Genomic DNA, 16,518 nt, shown 5'->3' with positions numbered 1-16,518 from the left:
TTGTTGAAAGTCGACGATTGGTATTTAGAGAATCGAAAATAATTTTTAGGGATCTACATAATTACGGATTTATACAGTTACGTTTTATATAACAATAATCGATATTTGTAAATAGATAGTTAAATATAATTAATAAGTAATCTAAACATATAAAGTAGTTATAAAGTTTATAAAATTAATAACATAATAATTTTATGTTATAAGGACATATAAATTAACAAAGATATGTCAAAATTTACAACAAGATAACAGTTGCATTTTAGATACAGAAAGAAAAGATGCAGATTTGATTAACTGTGCAATTTGCATTTTATGTAATTGATTAAATCTTATATATGTTTCCTATTTTATTGTTAGTATTTTGGCTGTAGTTATAAAAATTAAATATAAGTCAGAAATTATCCACAATTTTTTCAAGTAAAACATAATTCAGATATTACGGATAATTTCTGAACTTATCCTAGTACATACTTAAGTAAAATTTCTTAATTGGAATTACAACATAATGCAACAGCCATCTCAATTTCAATCATATAAATTCTCAATTTTTCTCAACAAAATCTCAATTTCAATCATATAAATTTTTGTGTAGGTTTATGAAAAAATAAGTAACGAAATAAATAGTGTATTTATGTAGATTCCTAAAAGCAGTGAGTGAAATTGCAAAATAGAATTAGAAGAGAAGATTTTAGCATTACTCTTACACGTGAGCACACACATCCGCATAGAAAATGGATGAAGAGCTTTCGAGATGACATATAGGAAAACGAACGCATATCGAGCCATGTTTCTTCGCCCTTCTTGCTCGAGCAGCATTCTGTGCACACAGTCAACGGCGTGTCATCACGCACGTGTGCATCACTTCCTCCCTTCGCAATAGGATACTGGAGGCTGCGATTGGCGAGATTGCTGGACCAATAGTGTACGACGAGAGGCGGGCAACATCTCTGCTTTCGATCCTGTCGTGCGCGTGAAATTTCTTTCGTCACGTTTGGTATTCATGTGAAGAATTAAAAAGGAAAAAATAACGTAAAAATGGTGTCACATTGAAAAAGATAATGATTTGAACTATTGTAAACCTCAGATGTTTTTTAAAATATAAATGTATTTCAAAAAGTTAAAAATAACTTTCAGTGGACGTTAGTTTAAATTTAGGGATTACAAATTTATAATGATACCTGTCAAACTGTCGAAGTAAGAAAAGAAGAAATAATTTCTGGAAAGACAATATATTTCTTTTCCTCTTCACGAAGCTATATATACGTAGACAGTGCGACCACGGTATAATGTAGGGAACCAAACAATAAGAGAGCTTAAAACAAAGTTTTGCGCAAACAAAATGCCGTGTAAAATCTAACGTCAAGAAGAATTGGACGACAGAATTTTTACCTGCGTGGTGAAATTAGGGTATAATATATTAAGTCCTAAGGTATAATACATTAAATGCTTTAAATTTCTTATTTACAACACAAAGGAAAAAAACCTTACACTTTGTTATGTTAGATAAAGCAGTAAAACAAATTGTTTTGAGACGGAAATACGGTACATTTCGTAAACGCAAGAAAATAAATCGTTTGCGAGAACTTTCGAACAAATAGCATTTATTTTGTTATAGTTATTTTCAAATTTTTAAAATAATTTTACGACCAGTTTTGTGGCCTTTTTGTCTAATGTTTATTTCTTTACTGCTTGAATTCTATAAAATGGAGAATTCTGTAAAAGATATTCTATACAAAGAATAGTAAAACACATAAAAGTTCACGCAGTAAAACTGCGTATAGTTTAACTCTGTTATTTGTTTGATCAATATTCCATCTTTGCAATACTAAAAAGCAAATGTAATTGATTGAAATTGTCCATAAACGTCCATCTGTGCTCGCAAGTGGCAAATGTGCAATGGGAAATGAACGTAACAGCCGGAATAAAGGCAAAACTAGAGAACCAGAGTCGTAATATTGTCGGCGCCGCGATGAGAGCAGCGGGATAAAAAGGGAAGAAAAAAGGATAAATGGGTATCCATGACTGGTAACGCCATGCGATCGCGATGTTCGCCGGAGGGTCGTTGATCTTAATCGCACGCGGATCCTTCGACAATGATCCTCTTGAACGGATGAGCCCCGCCACTCGAGAGAGAGACGATGAAGATCTCTTCCCTCGAGGGGATACACGCGTTGTTATACTACCTAAGCACCCGGCAACCGAAATGGGCATCCCCTGCCTCCCCCTCCCGTCTAACACGTACTTCCCGTATTTATGAGGGACATTGTAGCTAGACAATATTTGCCGATTTCGCTGCAGTTTATTGCTTTACGCACCGGCGATGCATCCTTGGCACCATCGTCGGTGCAAAAAAAGCATCCTTTTATGGTAAAAGCCACCTTTTTGGTAACAGTAAAAAAATATTACGTTTAGATTTTCTTACTACCTTAGACTCAATTTTTTTTTTAATAACGAAATAGCGATGATTTTTAGCAAAAAAAAATTATTTTTTGCAAAACAATCAGCAAGAAATCGTATATTTAATTTAATTTATGTAATTTTCTCATGTAATTTGTATGAATTTCGTTCATTAAGTTGATTTATTTGAGATAACTTAAAATTCCAGATTTTAAATATAAATTTTATGATGAAAAATGCAAGAACTTTCCAGATCAATTCTTTTCTTCCATGAAAATAATGTTCAGGGATTCGTATTAAATTAATTACTGCCTTAGTTGTTTCATCATTTTGATAATAATACTGTAAGGATTTAAAATTTATATTTACTATACTTTTGTGACTATAATAATTAAACATATGGTTAATACGTAGTGTATCACGTAGTGAGCAAGTTCTAAACGTTAAATTGCCATTGTATTACTAAAAAACCGTGAAATATCCTTGAATATCTTAAACTATTCGCATTTTTCATAAAAAATTTCATATTTTTTATCTGATACTTGGAAGAAAATACTTTTTCTTTGCTTCAACAATTCCGTAATACGCTCTAAAAACCGTAGGACTCGTCGAATCCTAATCGAATTTTAAATTCTTCGTAAACGCTACTGGCGTTTTCCGTTAAGCGTCTCGTATTATTCGATTTTACCTCGCGTTGAAAAGAAAATAAGACGCTTTGAAGCGCATTGGAAGTATATACATATAAACGCTCTCTCTCTCTATTTCTCTCTCTCTCGTCTTCATTTATAAAATCATGAAACCAGATTGTCGGGCGAGCTTTCACCCTCGGCTGCGACATGCTCAGAGTGCGAATCCGCCGCTCCGGGGTTTACGGTACCAAAACCGTAGGGTCAAATCGAGAGTCGGGCTGGCTGGTCGGTCGCTGAAGAAGCCCGTGATTCAACAGCGGGGAAGCGGGAGAATCGGGGGGCGGTCCTGGGGCGTGTCAGATCCTTCGGCGCGACGGTGCGAGTGCGGCCCGGCACGACACTCGTTTTACCGGCGCTTCAGTCTCCACTGGAGCATCACACTGCGTGGATCGTTGGTTCGAATATCTCCTTGCGGATAATTCTAATCGGTCGTGATAGGGATCATCCGTGTTATCATTTTCGGAGTAGTTCCTCTTCCGCGAATACGCGGGACATTGAGCGCGTGTAGTGACACGACAATTGATCTGGTGACCTGGTGACGTTCGCGAGATAAGTGGTATTATACAAAAAGCCCGATTGATCCGCGGCGACGAAGATGATGCACGCGATGAGCGAACATCCCGGCGTCGGCGTGCTGCCGTTCGACGGGATGGGCCTGTACGAACAACCACGGCCGACCCGGCTCGTCTTCAAGATGCCGCGCGTCGTGCCCGATCAAAAGTCCAAGTTTGAGAGCGACGAGCTCTTTAGGAGATTGAGCCGCGAAAGCGAGGTGAGTCCGCCGGCGAGGACACGCGTTGAAAAAGGAACGAGCGCCGATCAAAATCTTTCTTACCGTGAAAAGTGTATTTCGTGATTTGTATTAAATTAATTGCTGTCGTTAGCTTACGGTTTTGATACTTTAAGAACCTAACTAATCGATGTTTACGATAGTTTTGTGATTGTAAGATTAAACTAATAAGGAATGTGTGAAATATCGAATTCCAAATTATTGTTATTATAGATTCTGCAAAAAACTGAAATATTATCGAATGTTTTAAACTATTTATGCTATTCGCATTTTTCCTTAGATATTTTGTATTCTTTATTTTGCATTAAAACAAAATATTTTCTTTTTTCTTTAACAATTTATTGCAAAGACGTTTTGAAAACTGTAGAAGTTAGAATGAGGACAAGGCATTCAAAATAGCGCATTTGAATATATTTCCGGTGAAAAGTTGTTGCAAGTTTTTTAGGAAGTGAACTGGAGTGCTACTGTAATTAATAGTTTACTTTTGATTGACCAATTAAAATTAAAATCAATTTCAAGATCTTTCTACTAGACACCGTTAAAATTAGAGAACAATTTATGAAATTGAAGTGTTTGAAATATATTTATTCCTGAAAGGATTTTGCAAAGGATCGTATGATTTTAGATTCGCGTTTTAAGCTTTGAATATGTGTAATTTGAATTTTATATTTTAAATTTTAAAGAAAACAAGATTTTGCGAAAAAGCCGTGTGAAAAATGTAATAACATAAAAGTGATGTAAAATAACACGGAATATACAATAAATGTATAATTATATGAAAGCGCATTTAAAAAGATTAAATTAAAAAAACTATTGTTTAAAAAATTTTAGCTGTGAATCAGATAATTAGAATTATTATCACTCTATCGACAGTCGTTCAATTTTATTCTTTTAACGTCAATTTGAATGTATCATACATTGTTTATTACATCGTGAAAATAAATTTGTTAGTAAATATGTGATTTAGGACGAATGTTCGATGATTTTACATGTGTAAGATTTCACATATACGCAATATATTATCTCAGAGAATAATAGAAGAAATAATAATCAAGAAAAGAGGATTCTCTTTCAAGATTTCGCATATTTAACGCATTTGTATTCATGTTGTGTGAAACTATATTGTATTAATTTTGGAAATCAATTATTGCTCATAATTTCTTGCTAAAATTTATTCAGAATCAAAACAATATTAGATTCTTTTATTATTTTTCGCCGATTGATATCATTTACTGTATAGAAAAAAGCTTGAAAAATATCTTTCGATCGTTATAATGCAATGCATAGTGAGATCTCGAAACGACGGTAAAGGATTCCCGTTTCGGTTGACTGTAATACGCGATATCATGCCGTAGGAATGTCGTCCTTTCCTCGAATTTGTTTAGTCTTCAGATTGCGTGTGTACTTTCGAGCAAGCAAATTAATATTCTACATTCGTCACGTCTTTTAATAATGTTATTTCTATGAATCTAGCAATTTGGAATCTGGAAAAAACTTTAATAATGATTGTCGAGAACTGATGCGTTATCTCGATGTGTAGTACAATAGAATGTATGTTAAATTATCAGATCATTAAAAAAAAAAAAAAAATGCGAGATGGATAAAAACATTTAGAATATTTTTTCTACATTATTTATGATAAATGTTTTTTATTTAGTATTTATTAAGGAATTACTAAAACTAATAATTTTATTGCAAAGAAATCGTACTGGATCTGCGTTTCAATATTATGACATTTACAATGCGATATTTCATTTTATATTCGTTTGATATGATAATTTATTTCATTTTTATAAAATTATTTATCCGAAGAATATTAATTGAACGTGAAATTTTAAATTAGATATAAATTAAATATAAGAAATTTTACTCAAATTATTCCAATATATACTTTGAGATAAATGTTACTTATATGTATTGTCTTTAGATAGATATATATATCTATATATTACTAATTTTTTTTACAGGTGAGATACACGGGCTACAGAGATCGGCCGATGGAGGAGCGGCAAGTACGATTTACAAATGGCTGTCGGGAGGGCCACACGGAGATCGCGTTTGCAGCGACGGGCACCAACCTTCAGTTGGTTTTTGGTAACGCATCCGGGAATTACGCCGTTGATCCCTGCGATTGTGATTTCGACAAAGAACATGGCAAGGTAAGTCGACACCGCTTTTTTGTCCGGATAAGATTATCACAATCATTATAAACTCTCGATCGTCCCATCACAGTGAATCACAAATGATTCTTATCATTTTTCTTCTTCAAAGTTCAAACTTTATCACATACTACAAAAATTTGCAAGAAATTATATGAAATTAGTGAAACAAATAAGATCTATATCGTGCAAAAACCAGAAAAAGAGATTTTTTATAAAGTATTCATCTAGAATTTAAAAACATTAGAAAATCTCGGAATAGCATTTGGAATTTCAATAATCTTAGAAACTAAATTCTTAATTACATAAATTTATAAATATTATAAAATCGTGTAAAGTTATAAACATATAAATTTTCCACTATTGAGAGCTCGAATCTCAGAGTGGCAGTTTTTTGACTTTCGGGGAAAATGTTCGTGCAATCGTAATTGGATCGTACGAGCTGGCAAATTAGGGGTCCTTAGACACCGATCCGGCGTGCCCTAACAGCGTTTACCTTTCATAATTTGGTATCAGCCGACTGACCGGCACTTTTCGCCGACAATGGCCTAGACATGTCACCCCCGCATCTGGCCCTTGGAATTCCGGACCCCTCCACGGGAGTTTATTCTCCTTTTACCTAAACTGGCCCAATTTATCGCTGCGTTGATCAAATAAATTTACTACCCTCTGGGTTTAAAGTCGAAAATAGAAAGCAGATTTAGATACAATTAGAGCTATTAACAAATTGAATGTAAGAAGCACATTCAAGTTTTAAAATAAAGATTTAAAGATACGTAATTTTGATCGTCTTTAAAACTGCAAGCGCGATGGCGTTTCCCTTTGGGGTTGTCGACGGCAATCTCGTACGCCGGCGCCGCGGCCGACGCCTCTTGACATCGCCATTGCGATCAATAGCGGCGTCGTCCCGACGCCATTTTGCAAAATACGCGTGCTGATCCTTTTGCGAATGTTTTTCGTCCTTTAGAATTATTTAATCGCCATTTCCTTTCATAATTTCCATAAGATTATTCTACTTTTACAAAGTGTAAATATGTTATCTTATTTTTTAAATTATATTTTGTACGAGTTGTCGTAAAATATGGAATTTATTCTAGAGATGGTTTCTTTGATGAATTTTGGATTTTTTTTAGCAAAATTCTAATTGCTACTATTTGTTTGGAATTTCTCAATATTTAATATTAAAGATGCTAAAAGATATTTCAAATTTCAAGAATTCTTTGGTGAAAAAGATTTCTCACATGTTATATGTATTCCGTTATTCTGTCTTATCTTTACTTATATTATCCATGAAATTATTGCTACACGATATATTTATAAAAATATTGCGACGGATTAGAAAGTGTATCTTCCGCTTGCGCTTTGAATAATTTTGTAAAATCAAATATTCTTTTGTGTTGTTGAATCTTTTTGTTGAATCGTAAACACTGAAAGAGTCGGGAAAGCTAATAGATACCAATTTGTGCTTTCGAAATCCGTTAAATACGCCAGATGCCTTGAGGCCGGTCATTCAGTACGTAATGGCTCTCGTAAATCTTCCTTTCTCTCAGAAAGGTCGAACAAAATCCTAATATCCTGTTGATTCTTTACAATTTATTTTTCTAGATTGTTTAAACTTACTGCAAAATATCTTTTATTATATTATAATTTTTCTAGATGAAAAAGACAAAACTTTGCTTTTCGTTCAATTTTTATTGCTTATAACATTATTTTAATCCTAAAATTTAATGTAAAACGAGTCTAATATTTTCTTACATTTGTTTTGTATTTATTTTACGAAAATATTAGTTCAGATTAAAATCGCATCATTATGATATTCATAAATATTCATAGATATTCATAAATATAATAAATTATGATATTTTATAAATATTTTACTTTAATTATCATTTATAAAACGCACAGATTGATATTTTCGTATGTCATTTCTGGATTACTTTACCGCACGCATTATATTATTTACTATTTGAAAATTATTCGTGATCATTCTATTCTTGATACTCACAATCTCTCTCGTGCTGATTTCCTTTTGCGAATAGACGAAATAGATCGGAAACGATTCATCAGATTCTGCGCACGGTGCGTAACGCGTTGTTTACGGGACGACCCGCGGCCTCCTTTTTGTTTTAATCGACAATGAGCGAAGGAATAAAGAGCGGCGCGCGACCACACGTGTCCGTGAGCATTGTGCGCCGATTGTGCCCCGCCGTGCTACGTAATAATTAAGGGAGAGATTCGCGATCGAGATAGAGCGCGCGATAAAGAGTGCAGAGCGCGTGCGGTGCCCGATAATGATGAAGTTTTTGATCCTTTCGATCGAGCAGTCGATTTGCGTGACAATAAAGCGGAACTATCCACGAAACAAGTCTTAGTGCTAAATTAAAAAAAAAGAAAATATTAATAGTATTAAAAAGAAAGATATTTGCAATATAAAATATTAGCTCTTAAAAATAAAACGTCTAGTTTTGCGAATTGTAGAAGTTCGAGAAGACGGAAAATAGATAGAAAAAGATAGAAGAGATCGAAATAATAGGAAAATAATCTCGGAAAATTTAAACTCTTAGAAAAAAAGGGAGTTTAGAATTTGTGTCACATTTCGAGAGTCTGTTTCGTTGTGACAACACGCTTCGACGTAGTACAACGATCGCGTGTTTCTCGCAGCCGGCCCTTCGTCACCCGAGTACTCCCTTAAGAATCACAAAATTTATAGTTTAGAAACTGGATCGTCGCGCATCCTGCTTGCCGTAAAAATTAAATGCGCAGGACCGGCGAGAGACAAAAGATGCGACCGTGCTGACCGTATGTCCTGTTCCGTTCGGGGATATCGTTGACGAATGTTACAGGGCATTCACGATATAGTGGACTCAGCGCAAAAAGGCGCCTGGCGGCGACGCCCATCGAGAGACAAAAGGGCCGGCGAAATAGCCGGTCGTTTGTCTCGGGACGTTTAGAGGAGTCCTTCGCTCGCTCTCGCGCCGTCGATTTTTCACCCCTTTCTCTCACCGGCGCAGCGCTCGCTTCTTTTCGTTTTTTCCTCACGCTTTTTTCACCGCTTGCTAATGCAAATTAGAAAGGGTTGCGAGCGCGTTACAGTTTAAATATCGCCGGTTATTATGCGCTAATGGTCGTCACGCCCGTGCGCAGAAGTCGAAGGAGAAAAACAAATGCGCGTACTACTGTTCTTTCCTGCACTGTTCGTGAGAACGAGGAAGGCGACGGCGCGATGACTAATGACGATGTCGGATGTTGTTTATCTCACTCTCTCTTTCTCTCTCGCGCCGAGCTCGTTTTTTTGCGCGTCTCGCTTTCGCGGTGAATATACATGTTCCGACGATTCGTCTCGCGATGTCAGATAATTATATCGCGAATATGAAAAGATAATACGCGTTACTCCAATTTAGAGTCAAATGCGCGATTTTTAGAAAAATAAGATTCTTGCTGATTGAAATATTACTGTTTGACAGAAAAGCATTTGCGAGAAGCTATTTTATGTAATTTTTTTTCTTTCGTTATAAAGAAGATTGCGTTATATAAAAGAAACATGTATATTGATACATATATTATGATTCTACATTGATAAATATATAGAAATCGCAAGGAATTTTCACGAGGAAAAACGAGAAGGACGTGTACGTTATAAATATTCTTGTGTCGAAAGATTCGACGTATTTTCCCGCTGCACTCATGCTTCTGTTAATATTCATTCCGCGTAAAGTTTAACGTATAATAATTCCGCCTCGCTTTACCTGGAGACACATTAATATGCATGACATTGCACGAAAGCAAAAAACTTTCCGCCTCAGGAAGGAACTGCTCTTATCGCCTCGCGCTTATCGCGACAACGCGCTTTAGAATTAAACTTGGATATAAAAAAAGATAATTCATTTAACGACGAATGCAAACATATTTTTTATACTTATTGTATAAAAAATTACGTTGTTTATTATAATGATACAACAAAATATACGGAAAGATCGAGTTTTTCCAAAGCCTTAGATTGAGTCTTTTGAGGCCGCGAGCGATTCGATTATCGAAACGTTTAAGGTCCCGCCACCCCGCGTTGTCGCACCCCGTCGCTCGATTATTACTGCATAAAAATGCGCCCCGTGGCGCATTGTCGACCACGCAGCTGTAAGCTGCGACGCGAAAGAATGTAACGAGATGTAACGTTGACTTACCTCCGTCCGTTCGTTTGCTCGCTCGCGCAAATCTGACGCTAAATTAATTGCTTTAAATAAAATTCTGCAAACATTCTCAACACAATTCAGCACTAGTGATTTCGGAGAAACAAACACGGTTATACTCTGTTGTGAAATAAAAAATTTCCTCTTATTTGGAAATTTTATTTCACAAAACTTATATCTAGAAAATTAATTAAAAATTTCGTATAATGTCGTTTATCAACGATGTGATAAATGTTCAAATATATATTATAAATTTCTAGATATGAAATTGAATGTGTGTGTGTGTAATATTAAAAATAATCTACAAAGTGATCTCTAAGTTACTTCGTCGATTGTGTGTCGCCGTTCGTTACGTCAGGATCACAAACGCAGTCTCGACTGGTTTTTCCCCGAGCGTTCTTGACCTCGTAATAATATCTGGGCTCCGCGGCGGGACCGGAAGTCGGGTAGTTTGCCAGAAAATAAAATAACACCGTGTTGCATCGTCGGCGCAGACCCTGCTAATCGTTACTTTTCGAGAGCCTTCCCATTAGAGTTTTCTTCGGGAAACACCGCCTAGCGATTTTCTCGGATTAATTAGCAGTCGTAAATTAAGTGGAGAAAATAATACGGTTCTAAATCACATAACAAAATTTTTAGAAAAGAATCAGGAAATGATTTTCCTTTACTCTGCAATCTTATATTTTTGTAACCCATTTTCATAGCTAGTAAACAATTTGAGAAGTCGCTTGAACTAGGTTATCTTTTATATTACTTCGTAACTCAAGAATTTATTGTGATATCGTACTACTTTTCATATGTCGGACAATGAAATATAAACAGAAAAACGTGAAATTATAAAAGAAGAAAGTTAATAAAATGATATGTTGCATGGAATTTATGCAGTAACTTCAATATTATAGACATCTTGAGATACTTTACGCTCGATATCGACTGGTCAGCGTTTTCTAATCTCCTCTAAAGATTGCAGCGCGTTGAAATGCGTGAGATAATAGCGAGCTGTTGCACGATGAAATTTTACGGTGAGAAGGAGGATTGTGCAAGCATCGTCGGGAGTTACTTCTGCTCGTAATTGATTTCTTACAAGGAACACGCAGGCAGTCTCGCCTATCTCAATTTCATCTCTCCTACCATCTCGAGATGGACCGCGAAGCCCCGTACCTTCCAATCTGCGTAATCGTTCTCCGGAAATAAGAAGTGCTCGCCGTTGTCGAACACGAGAAAGAAGGGGTCGCGGGAACGAGGGGACGGGGCACGTGATTGAAACTTGCGGACCGTAATAGAGCCCTCCTACAACGCGCGCTGACGGATTTCGAAAAAGGAAGATTGAGAAGTTGCCGTAACCGAACCGAGCAGCCGATAACAGAGAAGAGCTCGACGCGCCTCGTCATTTTCTCCTGTGTGTAAATTTCGTAGAAGCAGCGACGCAGAGTTGAGTCAGTAATACCGTTCGGTCACGATAGAAACGTTAGTTTTAACTGATGTCATTTCAACTATTGTAATTGCTGACGTAACGTATGCCATCGAATATAACTGTCAGTATAATACACGCGATATATTCTCAGTAATAAGATTGATGGTCAGATTTGAGAATAATTTCAAATTTTAATATAAGGAATTGTTGAATTAAAAAACAATTTTTACTACAACGTGTTAGGTTGATGTGAAAGGTTTGTCGCTTCTCCATGAAAGTCTATTTTTGAACAAAATTATTTTGATTTCCCTTCTAAGACTTCTTTTAAATCGGACGTAAATTGTTTTCAGATGAGAAAATTTATTAGAGTCAATAGCGACTATTTTTTTTAGTTTACAAAAATTTATTTGCAACTCTAATCTTCAATCTTAATTAACGATAATGTATATAATGTATTTTGAAGGAGAAAATATTATTTCCGTGGTTACATTGTATCGGATATGAGATTTTCTATGTGCAATAGAAAAAGGAGATTATTTATTCATAATATCAGAAAATATTGGAATCATACACACACTTCTACTCTCATCACATTTGGTTCTACGTTCCATCATACCAAGTCCAACAAAAGATATCCAACGCAAAGCAACTTTCACCTCAAGACATTATCCGAAGTCTCTCCAATGCCGAAACCTTATCAAGCCCGAAACGCTTTCCATCGTCACACGCTCTCCGTCCACGAGCATCCTATGATCATCCAAGAATATCCTACAATTGTTCCGACACTCAAGACTGACGAATATTGACGGATTCCAGCACAGATGATAAGACTTGCGTTCCGCCGTTCCGCGGATGTTTCAGGTGCACCTACGTTCGCACCTCATTATGAACGGCGTGTGCGTGAGGTGGCGCGGGTGGATCGATTTGGAGCGACTGGACGGAGTTGGTTGCCTCGAGTACGACGAAGAGCGCGCCGCCGAGGAAGACGTACTGCTACGCGATCAGATCGAGCGTTACAATCAAAGGATTCGTGACTTCGATGAGAAGCAGCGGGCGTACCGGAGCGGCGCGGCCGCGGCGGCTGCACAGCCGCCCCATCTCAACCATCACTATCACCACGACACGCATCACGCCGCCAGTCACCATCATCACCATCACGGACACCACAGCCGGCACGTGGGTGGTGCGGGCGCCACCGGCGCCACCGCCACCGGCATCGAGCCGCACTTGCCGCACCGCCAGGATCCCGAGATAGAAGTGCGGCTGCGGGCCTACTGAGGCTCGCGCGAGTCCTGCCGGTCTACCATCCCAAATGATCGATAACGAGTCTCGATCTTGTTTAGGTCCTACTCTTGATCTTGGTCTTGGCAACGTCGATGGGTAAATGGAAACAAAATTTGCGCAAACCGCGCTCGGAGAAATGATCCTCGCCTGTTCTGCGGCATAGATGAGCGCGTAGATCGATTAATGAATGACACAAATGATGCTACCCTTGCATTCTACCGAATCTGTCGCGATCGAAACTGGATTTTTCATCGCTTGTGTAGACATATTATTCGATGCCGCGATATTTCAAGTTATGTTAAGAAAGCAAAAATTATTATTTATTTAATAATGTAGCCAAGCAAACGTGATTAAATAAATAATCAATTTTACTCATTTTTTTAAATATAATAAAACAGATTTATTTTTATTAATATTTCCTACTTAAAAAAAAGAGTCTTGAAAATATGCCGCTTTTTATATCGAGTATTCATAATGCTTATATTATCAATCCAGCGCTGATAATATAGATTTATCCCGACATAACGATAGAGAAAAATCTGAATTATATCCGAATAAATGAATCTTTATGCATTTTTATATTCGGTAAAATGTCTCGTCGCATTTGCTTACAGCGAGATTTATCTTGGATACATAATTGCCATTGCTAAGTTTGATGGGAAGCTTTGTCTCACGATAATTCTCGCAGCATCGGTGATAGTCTTCACCGATATTCGCAATTAATTTTAGCCACAAATATAACTGCAGCTAATTAATTCGCGAATAACTTGTTATTTCTCTTCAACATTTTAGTTAACTGCGACTGATTGTTGTAAAAAAACATCTTTTTCAATCTCGTGAGTTCTGCGCGATAAACTCTAAAATGAAGGAGATCGAAAAACATTGCATGCATCATTTTGTCATCACAATGATAAAAAAACAGCATATCTCTGAGATACTAATCGATCGCTCGAAGGTTGAAGCATTCGTAATGTCTATACTTTGTGCGTATTCTACGAATTTTCACAATGTTACATAATCGTCACATTGAAAAGAACACCATTCGTTTTAGGATGATAGCATTATCGTAGAATTTCTGCGATTTACACGAAACTTTTAATACAACTCGCACAAAGATTTACAAGACTTACAAGATTACAATAACGAATGTGGCAGAACAGGCAGTTTCGCGTACTTTGCGTCAAAAAGTACTGCTACTTGACGTCTCTTTAAGGAGAAAATTTTGATATTATCTCTAATATTTCTTATTTCTTTGCACATTTTTTGATGACACCAATCATATGAATACTGCCCGATTTATTTTTACATTCAAATATGTAATAAATCTTTTTTTAACAATGAACAAAAAAGCAGAACCAAAAACGCGAATATTTTGTTGTTTATTCTTGAAAGATCACGTTAAAATACTATAATTTATTAAATATAATTGTATATTTTTTAATTTAATATAATATTTTCTCTTTCAATCTCGATGTTGTCATGAAACAAACTTGAAAGACGTCTGATTATATTTTTGAAGAGATAGACGATTCTTTGTGTCATGATTGCTGAAACAAAACGATGATCTCTATTTATATCTTAAGTTCACCGAAAGAATTATACCTTTATTCGTCTTCCATTGCGAAGAGACGAGATCGTCGCGTCTCCTTTCACCGGTGAGAGCGATCATCGCGAATATATCGCGTTTAATGAGAGAGACGGCCGTGATGATGATCGTTGCGTCATCGAACGGCGGCTGATCATTGACGAAATACATGAATCACGACGATTCCCGGGCGCACGGCCGTATGATGAGTCAGTGTGGAACGTTACGTCTGCTTACGTTTTACCTTTTAAGTTGAGTAATGTGATCGTCGCTGAAAACATTTTTTGTTACATTGTACATATTTGTAAAGAGTTTATAGATTAAAGATATCATTTACGTCGAATTTCGACGACCGTAATCAACACTTCGTCCTTCTCCTGCACAAAACCTGCATAACGACGGAGAATACTAAGATTACCGAACGACATATAGTTTATGTATTTCGGTCGTATCAGTAGATATTGTATGTAATCTATTAAATTTCTTCATATTATGTGATACGAAGCGATTGTCATAATTCTAATTGTTCTATCGATATTTGAAGAAACTCGTGATATGTATTATAATTAATACAAATAATATCAAGATTTTTAAGGAGTCAGTCATGTTTTTAATATTTTCCCGTCTTTCTTAATTTATTATTTATATATGTAGTTTTTTAAGTTCCAAGTTATTTCGAAATAAAGGAAGAAAGAAAATTGTTTGTGCACAAATCGATTTCCGAAACTTTGATCGTTAATTTTGTTGAACTGCTTTTACGAGGAATGACACGACCGACAAGTCGCTTTGTTAGTTAATGATCCGTAAAGGAATGTGTGGAGAAACACTTTTCCCCGCGTGACCATAATTCATCGCGCGATGGTAACCATTCCAAAGTAAAACGTGCACGCCTTTGCAATTTCGGTAGCCTGCAGCACACATGAGAAGGATCTCCGAGAATCCTTAAAGAAAGATACAACGTTCGCAACAGAATGAAATACTTCTGGATTCCATTAATCATTTTGCATCGTTTCCTTTCGTAAAACGCGTCCAAGCATGACCACTCGAAATGTAACCGAGAATTTTGAATGTCCTGAAAAAAGGACCTAGCTACCGAAAAGCAAAATCATTATTGACTCTGCTGTCGAAGCTGCAAACTATTTACGAATACAATAATCCCAAGTAAGACGATTTAATCATAATATTTCGATATTCTGGAATTGATTTGCAATCTCAAATTATTTTCGACAACATTTTGACAGTGTTACCGCTGCTCATTAATTTCAAATTAGCATCAGAACTCTTGAAGTCTCGAAAAAGTCATCTCGAAATTTGGAAAGTGAGACAATGATAAAAAAATGCATTGCCTTGAAATCTTCAAAGTCTTGCAGCTCTGAAATTTTACGAAAGCACTCAGAAGAACACAAAATTTTGAAAAATTAACATAGATAAACAATGCCGAAAATATTTTTGAAGTTAATTTTATTATCCAAAATTCGGATTCAAGAAAAGAAGTTTGTAAAGTTTGAACATTGATCGTTCAAAAGAATTAAATTGAGATATACGATCATCGCCATTAGAACTGTAATGCACCTTAATTCCGCGCATGTTTGCGAAGGGATGAGGCGAATCCCTACCGTCATCCTTGCAGGAACGAAGCCGTGGGCGTCGGAGCGTAGCGCAATCCGGGAGTATTATCCTGATCCCATCAAATCGGATCTGCGATCTCCCCGTCCAATCGGCTTTATTGTTTCAAACGACACGGGATCATCACTGAAGAGACGAAAAGTTCGAAGGACGAGTATCGTTTCGCGATTTAAGAACGAGTAACCGGTCCGACGGGATAAATGAGCTGTCGTAGTTGCGCGAAACTCGGAGCGAGTGTAATACGATGACGTGCATTCGGCGCGAAGGAATTCTTATAAGAAGCCCTACGAAAGAAGAAATTCCCGGGACCTTCGACGACGACTCGTTTGTTGACAATATCAAATGACCCTGTCTAGGGTGTAACCTTTCGCGATGATTCGATACGAAAGA

The 16,518-nt window shown here is 36.5% G+C and overlaps 1 protein-coding gene across 1 annotated transcript; it reads left to right on the top strand.

The window, feature by feature from the left end:
- The first annotated feature begins 3,427 nt into the window (after positions 1-3,427).
- On the top strand, positions 3,428-15,099 carry LOC105679757 (protein big brother-like). Its single transcript, XM_012379994.2, has 3 exons — positions 3,428-3,858; positions 5,844-6,035; positions 12,495-15,099. The coding sequence occupies exons 1-3, from the start codon at positions 3,682-3,684 to the stop codon at positions 12,909-12,911; spliced, it is 786 nt and encodes a 261-aa protein (XP_012235417.1). The 5' UTR covers positions 3,428-3,681; the 3' UTR covers positions 12,912-15,099.
- The last annotated feature ends 1,419 nt before the right edge of the window (positions 15,100-16,518 follow it).

This window comes from Linepithema humile, chromosome 1 (assembly GCF_040581485.1).
Source record: "Linepithema humile isolate Giens D197 chromosome 1, Lhum_UNIL_v1.0, whole genome shotgun sequence".
Taxonomy (NCBI): Eukaryota; Metazoa; Arthropoda; class Insecta; order Hymenoptera; family Formicidae; genus Linepithema; species Linepithema humile.
This window is presented reverse-complemented; position numbering and strand designations above follow the sequence as displayed.

Bases quoted from the DNA above. Each gene is read 5' to 3' on its own strand.
- LOC105679757 (XM_012379994.2), top strand. From the start codon at position 3,682: ATGATGCACGCGATGAGCGAACATCCCGGCGTCGGCGTGCTGCCGTTC. The intron at 3,859-5,843 runs GTGAGTCCGCCG...TTTTTTTTACAG, and splicing joins GATTGAGCCGCGAAAGCGAG to GTGAGATACACGGGCTACAG. The intron at 6,036-12,494 runs GTAAGTCGACAC...CGGATGTTTCAG, and splicing joins TCGACAAAGAACATGGCAAG to GTGCACCTACGTTCGCACCT.